Source organism: Cucumis sativus, chromosome 6, assembly GCF_000004075.3.
Source record: "Cucumis sativus cultivar 9930 chromosome 6, Cucumber_9930_V3, whole genome shotgun sequence".
NCBI classification, from domain to species: domain Eukaryota; kingdom Viridiplantae; phylum Streptophyta; class Magnoliopsida; order Cucurbitales; family Cucurbitaceae; genus Cucumis; species Cucumis sativus.
The window spans coordinates 22,714,646-22,727,730 of record NC_026660.2 but is presented as its reverse complement, the minus strand read 5'-3'; the positions used below and the strand labels follow the sequence as shown (position 1 = coordinate 22,727,730).

General features: G+C 33.0%; 2 protein-coding genes and 1 non-coding gene across 3 annotated transcripts; 2 read left to right on the top strand and 1 right to left on the bottom strand.

Annotated features, from left to right (window-relative positions):
- Positions 1–2,614: 2,614 nt before the first annotated feature.
- Positions 2,615–6,115, bottom strand: LOC101221856 (protein CNGC15b). The gene is made up of 5 exons (XM_004143307.3): positions 5,574–6,115; positions 5,187–5,384; positions 3,940–4,238; positions 3,747–3,858; positions 2,615–3,598 (listed from the first exon to the last, which is right to left on the bottom strand). Exons 1-5 carry the CDS (start codon positions 6,075–6,077, stop codon positions 2,777–2,779), a joined length of 1,935 nt encoding a protein of 644 aa, XP_004143355.1. The 5' UTR covers positions 6,078–6,115; the 3' UTR covers positions 2,615–2,776.
- Positions 6,116–6,746: 631 nt separating this feature from the next.
- On the top strand, positions 6,747–6,820 carry TRNAT-AGU. The gene has a single exon. It is a non-coding gene; the product is annotated as a tRNA-Thr (tRNA).
- Positions 6,821–6,998: 178 nt separating this feature from the next.
- Positions 6,999–7,924, top strand: LOC101216324 (60S ribosomal protein L12-1). Its single transcript, XM_004143201.3, has one exon. It carries the CDS (start codon positions 7,115–7,117, stop codon positions 7,613–7,615), a length of 501 nt encoding a protein of 166 aa, XP_004143249.1. The 5' UTR covers positions 6,999–7,114; the 3' UTR covers positions 7,616–7,924.
- The last annotated feature ends 5,161 nt before the right edge of the window (positions 7,925–13,085 follow it).

The following is a 13,085-nucleotide window of genomic DNA, read 5'->3' as shown; positions in this document are numbered from 1 at the left end:
ATCAAAAGCAAAAAGGAAAATATAAGAAAATATGATATCTTTTTCAAGGGAGATATGAAAATTAGAAGTGTCTATTGTACGTACTAATAAGTGGTACCAAAAGCTTTGTGTATTTGTGTCCAATAGACAAGTTGTTAAGAGGAAGATTCGCTATGATTCAAAGATGAAGTTAAGACATGACTACGTACACAACAAAACAAAAAAGAAAATCTAAGTTGTGATCTCGTATAGATTCAAATTAAAACAAAAAAAGAAAATATATGTGATCTCGTATAGATTCAAATTGATTTGACATAGATTTGGAAGAACTTCACCACAAGAAATGGTGTTGTTTTAGTTATGGGTTTATTGCATAAAGAATTAATAATTTATACCATTTGTATAAGAAATTCGACTATATATATATTTCATAATTTTCAATTCTTCTAGAAAATTTTCAACTTTACCATGGCTCAAAATCTTGCATATCTTTTTCAAGTTTACCCTTAATTTGCTGAAAATTAAGTTCTTAAATGCCCTAATCTTGCATTTAACCTATTGTAAGAGAAGTTTGTTCCAACGAGTTTATGAACTTCACAACTAAAAGACGTCAGAATTATGTCTAGTTACTAATTAACTCCTTGCATTGTAAATCTTAATAGCTCGTAACTTATTAGACTTCACAATTTCACTTTTTATATATAAAAAAAAGTATCCATTAAATTATTGATCACAATAGATTTTAAAATCTTTTAGAACCAAACAAGAAACAGAGTTCCATCCGTCCACCCATCTTCTCTTCTAGACGTATCTTTTTTGTCTTTGACAAGACCGGGAGTAGTAGATATGAAAGTGGTTTCTTTTCCATATTTTATGGTGGTTTTTGTAGTAATTTGAGTTGATTCTAAGTCCTTGTATTTATAAATTCAATAATTTCAATGGGAGGATGAGAGGAAATTAGAAGATGGATGTGTGTTGTTGAATTAAGGTATGGATTTTTATGATGGCGTTTGTGCAATTATGGAGATGAATGAAATAGCACATTTTCTTTTCCAAAATTTCGGCCATGCATGCTTTGCTTTGCTTTGTGGGTGTGGCCCCATCAACTCATTTTGTGTATATATGCTTTCAATATTCCACACACACACACACACTCTCACTTACATAACATCTTTGCTAAATCTACTTGGATACCACTCAAACATCACACATGAGAAAGACGACATAAACTAAAAGTATTCCTCGATTAAAATATCCCTACTTTTATAAAAAAGAAAATAAAAATAAATTAAACTCACTCGATTCTATTCCTTTCAACTAAACCAAATTCTCGGTAGAAATTAAACTAACCTATCCAAATCTTATAATCTAACTAATACCATGTTAAAAGATTACTAAGAATATAGCTAGGTTTAAAAGTTCAAAGTAGAAGAACTTTTTGTTACTTTAAGTGAGACACGTTTTAAATTAGGTAGGATTTTTGTTTATCACTTTTAAGATATGAGGATGGAAATAAATGGGGATGATTTTTAGGCTTGTTTTTATGTTGGACCACCCAAAGGAGAGAAATTTTTATTTTATTTTAATTATATAAAATAAATAAAAAGCCTTTGAAAGTGAGATTAAAAGCAATTTTATTCTTTTTCCAAGGAGTAAAAAAGCCTAAAATATAGTGAAAAAGAAAGCATCTTTTTTTTTAAAAAAAAAAAAAGTTTAATGGTTGGTCATAGAACATAATAAGTCAAACACATAGAAAACATATGCCCTTTGGAGTTGGAATCTCAACTCTTCCATAAGTACTACCCCACATATCCTCATTTGTCAAATCAATTCCTATTTTCTTTTTCCTTCAAAATAATACTTAGGGAAATTACCAAATATTAATTACATCACTTGACTTGTCTTATCTCATCAAATCATGATTAATTAATGTTATACATATTACATATAAACTTTGTTCATTTCATTTAAATTAATCATGTGTTTTGGGTAAATGTTTCTTTTTTATTATTACAACAATTCAAAAGTTACATTAAGGCAGCTCGTTTTAAGTAGTTAAGTAGAATTTAGTCTTAAAGAAATGTGGAGAAAGAAGGAGGGTTATGAGGGGATGTGACATTGGTCAGAAAATGGGCTTGGCCTTGGGCTTCAGCCCAAATCATTTGGACTTAACCCACAATCCAAGTGGAGTGAGTACTCATAATGGAACACTCTCTTCCACTTTTTTCTTTTCTTTTAAATTCAATTTTCAAATTCTGATTTCACAATACAATAAATATCTAAATTTATACTTCCTACCAAATCAAAATAAATCTAAAAATAACATCATCATACATCAAACCTATCATTATTTTTGGCTCATTACTTGCTTTGACTCACTACTCAATTAAATATCAAATAAAATACATCTTTTTAATAAAAACAAATTTGTACCGTATGTTTTTTTTTTTGGTTAATCTTCATTCTATATTAAGTAGAGATGAATCAATTCATTAAATCTTTAAGACACATCTCTAACATGATAAAACATGTTAAGATTATAAATCTCTACTCTACAATAACTACTATTTAAAAATTCACACCAAATATATTGTTATTGTCATTAGCAAAATTAAAATAATGTACACTTGAAATATTATAAGTAAGTAGAATATTATAATAATCCTTAATCAAAACATACTATGGGATTCAGATTCGGATGGATTAGTTTGTGATTCATTTTTGTAAGATTAGCAATTCTAATATCAATAATATCTATATTGATATGTTCCCATACATGTCATTTGGAGAAAAAACGTCATCTATGTTCAACAGAGAAATCAAGTTGAAGTGGCTTCACCAACGACCTATGATGAACAACATTCATCTTCCTCACAACATTAATCTCATCTTCTTCCTCCTTCTTCATCCGCCGCTTATACCTAAACCACGCCGCCTGAATGAAACACGCCGCCCATGTCCGCCATTGATGCGAATAAAACCTAAATGTACTCCTAATCTGTTTACTATGCAGCTTCCGAAATTGCGCTGCCACAAACTTCAAATCCTCCGCCACAAGCGCGAACCCTTCCACTTCCGTCACCGCCTTCACCGTCCTGGTTGACGACGGAAACACCGCTGCCGTCCTAGGATCATCAACCAAAGCCCAAGGTAGCAACTCCTCACCGCAGAAATCACTGGGCCCAAGGCGGCTCGAGTTGAAGAACCCAGTCCGGCCGCCGTTGGTGGTGTGGGAATCCAAATACCCACGGATTATGAACAGCATTTCGTTAACTGGGTCGCCTTCTCGAATTAAATAGGTGTTGGAAGTGATTAAATAGGGGTTTAATCTCTCGCAAATTGCGTCTAACATTGTTTCTTCCATTTCGTCTAGCAGAGGAACTTGACGGAGGAGATCTAAACAGAGATGGCGTTTGATGTGTCGTCGGAGATCGAGAGGAAGGGATTTTAGAATTTGTTGTTCGTCGACGCCGTGGGTTGCAATCCATCGGAATTGGTCATAGTTTCTTACACATTGTTTCAATTGATTTGGTAATTGTCTGTGTTGCATCCATTGCTCCGTGTCTCTTCTTCTTCTTCTCCATTCTTCTAGTCTTAATGTTGTTGATTGGAGATATGTCTAATTATACACATATAATTCCAAAATCACCAAATCAAATTTAAAATTCAAAATTTGCATAAACTGTACAAGTTTGTTACAATTATACCTAAAAAGAGAAATGCTGTTTTGGTAAAGAAAAAAAAGGGTAGGAAGGTTAGATAATTACTTGCATATTTCCAATGAGAAGAGCAAAAAGCACCAACCCGAGAATGGCAATGACAATAGCGAAATTGATCTCTCCCACATTGCTACTTGTTAGCAAATTTTGTCCTAGAGAGCTGCAAAAACAAAACATTCAAATTACTTTTAGCACACATTCAACACGAATCACAAATCAGCAAAGTTTTAAGAGAAAGTACCTCAAATTCCTCAATCCCCACCAGAAACAGTACAAGTACCTAGTGATGAAGGGGGAAGAAGTTGAAGCAAAAGAATCAGAAAAAATCCCAAAGTGGAAGAAATTGGTAGCAGTTGGATTACATAAATCTGAGATATTGCTTGCTTTAAGATGAAACCACCAAGCAGGATGATCTCTTTGTGCAGCTTTACAATAAAAATGCTCATATTCACAATCCAAGTAATGCCCCAAATTGCACACTTTTTTCCAGCATTCCATTTGTCTTCCTATGGATAGAAGGTACCAGCACGACCCCAATACCTATAAACATATATACATCAATTAAACTTACATAAACCTTGGATTGAGTTGAGTTAGAAAATTGGATAAAAAATAAGGTTGAATTAGATAGTCGAGTAAGTAAAGGGTTGGGTTGACCCGACTCAACCTAATTATGTATAATATATATAACCTAAAACGTAAAAGTAAACCTCATTTTGAATGAAAATTTGCTTACCCATATTAAAAAACAATATAAAATTTTGTGAAAAAAAAACAACCCCAACCAAACTCAAATTTTTTAGACCGGATTGAATTGGCCGTTGACACTTGCTTAAATAGATAGTGTTCATTTCTAGTCAACCTGAATATTTTGGATTGGTTTATAATTTTCTTCCAAGGCCCAACCCAACCCTGCTTACGTAAACCCTTATTCATCGACTTTGTGTTCTAAGATCTAATAAGTAAGGGTTTTTCTACTCTAGAAAGTAGTTTTAAAAACAAGTTCAATGGTATCTTTCTATAATTGAAAAAAAAATCTTTTTGGATTTTAACTTTTTGGAAATAGTTTATATTTGATCTCATATTCCAAAAATATTATTACACATTTTTTTTAAGTTTTGAGTTTGATTTCAATTTAGTCTATAAAATGTTGCAATTTTGTTTCTATTCAAGATTTACAGTTTTAACCTTGATAATCATATTGTGTTTATGCCTATTAGCTAAGTAAAAGTGAGAACCTTAAAATCTAGTGACAAAATTGAAACAAAACTCAAATTTCAATATAAAAAAAAATTACAACATTTTAAAATTCTATAGCTAAATAAAAATCAAACTCAAAACCTAAAACTTACAACTTAACCACTAAATGAGTAATATATATTTTAGGATAAGAATGATATAAAAAGGGGACTTAAAACCTAGAAACCAACCAAATATTTTAAATGAATTAAAATTGGATGTATGTAAGAGAGTTTGAAAGGTAATTACATGGCTTGCTAGCATAAAGAGCATTAGGTTATAAACAGCTCCAACCCAAGCTGTTTTCATCAGAACTCCAGTGGCCTTAATGATTTGATCTGATAAAGGGAAGATGAGATACAACCTCAACACGTACTGAAACAGAATGCACAACCGAACTATGCAACTCCATCCCCTCATTTTTGGAATTGCAATCCATATGAATGCCTGATCACCATCGTACACACCGTTAATATTTATTATTCACGATATACCTTCAACTTTTGATCATACACCTTAGTTTTGAAACGTTTGTTTAAGGTTGGGGATGATGATATATATATACATACACTATCTACAACTTTTGTAAGTATAACGATATTATTGTAATGAATAATGCAACAAAAGAGAAGGGACCTGTGGAAGAGGCAATGCAGCAGCAAAATGAAGCCAAAACTCGAAACCAAGATAGTTTGCTGCGATCTTAGAAGGGTGAATCACGAGGTCTCCTCTCCCGAAGATTCTGGAGGAGGGAGCTACATAAGCTGTCCTAAACCTAATGAGTATGTGCGCTATGTAGAACACATCCGCCATGGATCGGACCACTGTCAACGCCACACCCAATTCTGTACTCATTTGGATGCACCCGTCCTCCGCGTTCACCACCGGTAGGAAGAAGAAGAGGGGGTCAACAAATAGTGAGACTAGAGAAGCCACTAGAAAAACCCTGTTCCATTTGTTCAATATGGGCAAAGTTGGATCTAGTATCATTCCCTTCACCACATGATCTCGATCATGGTCATAATCTTCATCAGAAATACAAGAAATTATTCCCACCTCTTTCCTTCTCTCACTGTTCCTCCTCCTCCCAGCTTCGCCATTGATCAGAATAACCTTATTGTGGTCATTGATAATCTCCATGGACGACGTGTATGCATGAGAAGAATATAGGTTTGTATATATTTATATATAATATAATTTTAGATGGTGATGAGTTTATTAAACAAATGAGAGAGACTTTGGCCTTGTTAGGAGCCAACCATTATTGGGAACTTAAAAGCTTTCATGAGCTGAAGAAACTAAACCACAAAAAACTGATCGTACTATAATGTTTGTGAGTATCATGTGAAGCATCTTCCTATTAATCTTTTTTTACCATTGATCTAAAAGCCTAATTTCACTCACCTTTTTACTTTATATATTTGAAATCTTACCTTGTGAAATCAAATAAATGGGGCAGCAGATATCACATGTGTTTGACTTCATGTGTCTCAAAAAGAAAATGGGCAGTTGGTGTTTCAGATCTTGGAGCTAGCAAGTGAAAAAAAGAAGGAAATTGTTCCAAACCAAGAGATTGTTAGGTATATAAATGGAAGCGATTTTGAAGAGATAATTCCTAGAAAAGCTGATATGTTAGTGATTGAAGTGTTGTAATTTAAATATGGCATCAACAACGTTAAGGATAATTTAACCTTGCAAAAACGGATGGGCCAATTTGGTGAACTATACCGAATACGATTTTAGAGTTGCGAAAGATTAAAAAGAAAGTTAATTAATAATTATGAAAAAGACAACCGGAAAGTTCAACGTGCTCTCGTAGCTCAGTTGGTTAGAGCACCCGTTTAGTAAGCGGGAGGTCTTGAGTTCGACTCTCAACGAGAGCAATTCAAATTTTGTTTTAATTTTTTCTATTGAAATTGGTTTTTTTTATTATTTGCTTTTTAAGTTTTAGGGAAAGAGAGGAAATTATTGGAATGGATGGGCCGGGCCAAAAAGCCCAAAAGGGAATGAAAATGTGAAAGAAAAAGGAGAAATTAGTAATTTGGCAGGCGCTTGAGAAGGAGTAAAACCCTAGCTTTTATACGTTCCTTCAAAACCTTACCCTTCCCTTCGATTTCCGCCTCCGCCCATCGCCTCTGAACTCAGAATTTCAATCCAACTAATCCCATTATTCAATTATGCCGCCCAAGCTCGATCCTTCTCAGGTCGTCGAGGTTTTCGTCCGAGTTACCGGAGGTGAGGTCGGAGCCGCCAGTTCTCTCGCTCCCAAAATCGGTCCTCTAGGTCTCTCCCCAAAGAAGATCGGAGAAGACATTGCCAAGGAGACTGCCAAGGAATGGAAGGGTCTCAGAGTTACCGTCAAGCTTACTGTCCAGAACCGTCAAGCCAAGGTCTCTGTGGTTCCCTCTGCTGCTGCTTTGGTCATCAAGGCCCTCAAAGAGCCCGAACGCGACCGCAAGAAGACCAAGAACATCAAGCACAATGGTAATATCTCGCTTGACGATGTTATTGAGATTGCTAGGGTTATGCGCCCCAGGTCTATGGCTAAGGATCTCAGTGGATCCGTTAAGGAGATTCTCGGTACTTGCGTTTCTGTTGGGTGTACGGTCGATGGTAAGGACCCGAAGGATTTGCAGCAGGAAATTACTGATGGGGATGTTGAAATTCCTCAGGATTGAGAGTGATTTTTTTTTTCTTTTTGTTTTTCGCATTTGAACTCTTACTTTGTAGTTTCAGTTTTGGAGTTTTAAAGATGTTTCTTTTTATTGTCTTCAAATGACTATATCTCCGGATATAAGGATTTATTTAATGTGGAAAAGCTTGCTTCATTTCGGAGATGGAAGCATTGTAGTTCCGTTTTGAACTCAAGTTTTAGATTTTTTGTTTCGATTCATATCGTTGCATTTCCGGTTGTATTATTGAGAATAGCCCTTTTGTGATTATTCCTTACTTACATTACACTGAATGCAGGGCATACTTTTTTCTTTCTGGAGGTGTTTTCATTTATCCTCTTTCTGCATTGATCTTATATTATTAGTTGTCTCGTTATAACTCAGCATTCTTTGGATTGTTTGTAATTCATCAGAACATATTATTTCTGCATTGGAAACAGTGGAGTCCAGATGAATTGGGGTTCTATGATCTGTATGTGGGCTCCCTTATGTTGTGATCTGTTTGTAAGCATTCTTTGGATTGTTTGTATCCGTGCTTCTAAGGCACCCATTTATCATTTATTTAGATTTTCATTAAGTTGCGTTGGACTGTGCTGAGAAGGTTTCATGCTTGTATAGCTTGTCCGAAATGGATTTGTAGTATTGAAGTAGAAAGTCTCTTTGGTTTTTCTCTTTTTTACTTTGGATAAGTTTATGAGAACGATTTCTAGACTGTCTCTACTTATCTACTTGTTGAATTCATCAAACTGTAGCCTATTTTGTGAGCTTGTGTGGCCTTTATTTTCTGTTGCTCGTGAATTTGAGTATTTACTCATCTGTGAAACATATTTCTGCATCTTACAAGAAGTTACATATCTGGAATACTTCCTGCTTCTATTCAAGGAGTGATGAAAATCGAATCACTTTTTGCTTCCAACTTGTTAGACTTGAAACTGGGATTTCTTGCCTGTTAACTGTTAAACGATGATTTAATTTTTGATATTGATTTGGTTGACATATTTGGTTCTATATTGAAATGTTTAATCTATGGGTGTTCTTTTGGGTTTTTTACTTTTAGTCTTGAACGTTTTACCATTTTAAAGGGACACATTTTATATTTGTTAATTTTCTCCTTCTCATTGTATTGGACAATCAATTATTAGTATAGGTATGCTGAGCAGATATATGAAATCATGTAATCAATTGACTCTTGAAAACATCGATGGTTATCTCAAATTTGTGTGCATCGTTGGTTTAGTTGATATGTTTGTTTGAAGATTTGAGTCAAATCCATGGTTATCTTTGCTTGAAGAAACGGTTCTTTCTAGTTGTGATAAGTCTATTAAACTAGATAATTATTCTACTATTTTCAATCTTGATCATTCCTCTTCCTATTAAGAAATTAGTGTGGTAAACTAGATAATCATTATATCATTTTCTTTCTTTTATCTTTCCCTTCATATTAAGTAATGAGTGAGGTTATATAGTTTGTATTGATTTGTAGACTTGTAGGACTAGTTTATGTTCCCTCGTTATAATTATAACGAGATTATTGGACTATCTCCCTATTTTTGTGTTGTTGTGGAAAGGTTATGCTAATCTTTCTGTTCCATTACAATTTTACTGGATGTTGCGGATTATTGGACTATCTCCCTATTTTTGTGTTGTTGTGGAAAGGTTATGCTAATCTTTCTGTTCCATTACAATTTTACTGGATGTTGCGGATCGAAGTATATCGGAATAGAACCTTTGAAGTGTGAAAGGCAATTCCAAAAATGATTATACCTTTTGGTAATTTTGTTTTCTGTGGCTGTTGTTACTCTCCCAATTTTGGTGTTTCTGTTTCTGATGATTTCCTTGCATTGTTCCACGTGCATCCATAAACCATCATTCATTCAGTAACTGCTTTCCTTTTTTTTTTTTTGCTGTCCTTCCATTTTCCTTCTCTTCCTTTATCTATATTAAACTCCCTCCATCTTCATCTTAAACTCAATACAATCTTTAATTTCCATCCATTGTTCATTAGAAAAAGTTGTCATTTGTTTTGACCACTACAAAAAAAGTTTCCAATCTCTCTCTCTTCTTTCTTGAACAGAAGGAAGAGGGAAGATTCAAATAAATTAGCCAAGCTTTACCTAGAAGAAGCTCCACCAATGGCGAAGAACATCATGAAATTGAATTCTTGGGTTGTGGTTGCTCCAATTCTCATCTCTTACCCCCAGAAACCCTCTACCATCCCATCGTTGGAACCCATTTTTGAAGACGTCGTGGAGGACTATCCCGATGACTCATAACCCCCCCAATTCTTTTACTCGTATTTGCAGGTTTCAATTCCCTTTTCTCCTGAACATATCGATCGCTTGGATCTCTGTTTTCAAAGAGATGGAAGCTTCTTGGAACAAAAACAAGTGTAAAGATGATGTAATAATAAAAAATTTCTCCCAACTGAACCAACAAACCCCAACTTATTGGAATTCCAGGTCATTTCGTTCACATGGAAAAATTTTAAAGTCTAAAATCATTTTCACATGTGATGAAAGGCATGGCGTAATTGTTAACTTTCCACGTGGGGTTGGTTTGTTGACTCCCACTCGGTTTCGTCTTCTTTATATAAAGGAAAGACTCCATTTTCCACTTACTTCATCTTCCTCCATTTCTCATAACCAGAAAGGAAAAAGAGGCTCATCATTTGATTTTTTTCTTTCTGGGATAGAATCAAAGCTTCAGTTCTGAGTTTAAAACAAAAGAATGGCTGAGAAAGTTCAGATGTTGTACTGGATGGAGAAATCACCGGCTTTATTTGTTCTTCCAAACAGAGCTTCTTCATCTCCTGCTTTAGAAACCATTAAAGAAGAGGAAGAAACAGAAGATTGTAATGAGAAAGAAAGGTCCTAAACCTTGTCTTTCCTTCTTTCTTTCTTTATTCTGCACATTTTACAACTCTAATTTGCTCTACTGTGATACTAATAACTGCTTAGTATAAAAATCTGAGCCTTGTTATGATAATGGGGTTTCTTTTCTTTGTCAAGTACTGAAATCTATTTTGGAGAAACTTGTAGAAGAAAAAGATGAAATGAAGTATAAAAGTTCTGAATCTCTTCATGTGAATTCTACTCTATCTCTGTGTCAATAATATTAACCTAACTCTGATGCATTACATTTCTCGCCTTAAATGCTTTCTTCGTTCCTCGCCTTAACAGAGAATCTGATTATTGATTTGTTTTCTTGCTATCGGTGGAATGTTGGATCCTAAAAAAAAAAGTAGAATTTTTGATGACTTTGTTAAATACTAATCTACCAAAACGTTCTCACTAGAAGTTTGTTGATGACACTCAGTGACATACACACATTTTGTTTTGGGTGTGAAGCGAAAGAAAATGTGTTCTTTATAAGAAAGCTGTCAACATATTTAGTCAAAGAAACATAATAGCATCGGGGAGTAGGTTTTTGAAATTACATCTATACTGTCCTTTACTATTTTTATTCTAATCCAATAAAAAATTAAATGATTTTATGAATTGATTACATTGATTGTAACCTATAAATAACTAATAACTTAACAAAATCAAAAACTCTTTCAATTTTTAATAACTCAACAAAACTAAAACTTGTAACAATGAAGGAAATAATTACATCTTCTAAATGGAAATAATTAGTAAACATATAATTATTAATTCTAGCACAAAATACAATGAATGAATATTTAGTAATTTTTAAATATGAAGGGTTATAAAACACTTTGCACACCATTTGGATAGCCTTCTAAATAAGAAGAAATGTTTATGTTTTCAATTTGGGTGGTTTATTTTCTTCCTATTTCTTTTTTGGTTTTCTATGTTTTTCTAGATGTGTTTATTTTAAAAATATATCTTTCGAAAATCTTTTACATTTGATCGATGTTTCAAGTTGATACATAAAACATGCACTTTATAATATCTTTCATTAGTCGTGGATTGTTCAATTGATCTACCCACCTAGGACTAGGCCGATCAAATTGAGAAGTTATTGGATTTGATCCAAGAAATCCGTAATCATTAGAAAAAATGAAAGCATATCCAAAGACCAATTCAAACATCAATAGAAATTAGAAAAATATGTCCTTAGTTGATAGTATGCGATTTATGAAAATATAATATCCCATCAATTAACTTCTTTAAGAATATCTATATGCACGTATATAAGAAAAAGGCATCTTCTTTTAATTTGTATTTTTTCTTCATTCACTATCTCTCTTATCTTAAAGTTTCTATAATTTAGAATGGTAAACCAAAGTAGAATTGTCTAGCAATCATTATAGCATTTCATTTTAAGAACTTTTTATGAGTTTAATCTTAAACCATAATTGGGAGGAAAATTAACCAATTGTCCGACAAAAAGAAGAAAAGGTTGTTAGGGAGAAAAAATCAAGTTATGCAATAAAATAAAAATGAAACATAAATATCACGCGTGCATGACACAAGTTAAAAACTAATCACACTAAGTATACAAACTAAAATCAAACAAACATCACAATCATCGACTAAAATGAAATTAACTATGATCAAGGATAATTAACATGTTTTCTCTCTTTTTAGATAGAAGGATTGATGGCAGTGGCGAATTTATTAAGGGACCAGGGACGCGTCCTCCTTCACATTTTCGATTTTTGTATTTTAATATTAATTTTAAAGTGTTAGATTATAATATATAATAAGTAATGTTTTGTTGTTATCCCTTCCAAACTCCGAGGTTCCGGGTTATTGTATTGAACGAGAGAGGGAGACTCAAACTGAGTATAATTGAACAATTGACATATGTTCGTATGTGTTAATAACTACGAGTTCGGTGATTTGAGTTTTCGTAACCTCTAGTGTACAAGAAAAGGAGAGGATTTTTGATGCACCATCAATTCAATTAACTTTTATTAATTCAACGTATGCATTTGACAATTCTTCCACATGTAGTTTTGTGACATTTGACATTTTTCTTTAAGAGAAATCTTCTAGTAGGAATATTGATTACATAACTTTTCTAAACTTTGACGTAAACAAAGAGAAATAGAGAAACATACATAATTTAAAATAGTATATGTGAATATATGATTTAAAGTAAGATTTTCTTGGAATTAGTAAATAGATAATAGTCATCAAAAGTTATGTATGAAAATAAGAACTACTCTTAAATTGTTTGATTAAAAAAAAAAGATTTATTTTCAAAGCTGCCAAATAATTCAAAGCTGCTATTGACAAAAAGAAGAATTAATAATTAACAAAGTAAATAGGGAAGAAATAACAAACTATATACTATGAGTGCTAAATTTTGACCATATCAAAATTAAACGACATGTTTAATTTAACCAATTTTGAGTTTGATTGCTAAGTTATAGTAAGTAAAAACGTTGATAAATAATAAAAATGATTTGAAAAAAATCAGTAATAATAGAGATTAAATTTAAGATTTGAAAGTAAATAAAGTAAAGTGGTTGAAAGGTAAAACAGTATTTGAACATATAGTTTTT

What these genes read in the sequence shown, in the direction of transcription:
- LOC101216324 (XM_004143201.3), top strand. Translation starts at nt 7,115, where the DNA reads ATGCCGCCCAAGCTCGATCCTTCTCAGGTCGTCGAGGTTTTCGTCCGA.
- LOC101221856 (XM_004143307.3), bottom strand. Translation starts at nt 6,077, where the DNA reads ATGGAGATTATCAATGACCACAATAAGGTTATTCTGATCAATGGCGAA. An exon ending in TCTTTATGCTAGCAAGCCAT is followed by an intron (nt 4,239 to 5,186) that starts GTAATTACCTTT and finishes ATATGTTTATAG; the next exon opens with GTATTGGGGTCGTGCTGGTA. An exon ending in TGGGGATTGAGGAATTTGAG is followed by an intron (nt 3,859 to 3,939) that starts GTACTTTCTCTT and finishes TTGTTTTTGCAG; the next exon opens with CTCTCTAGGACAAAATTTGC.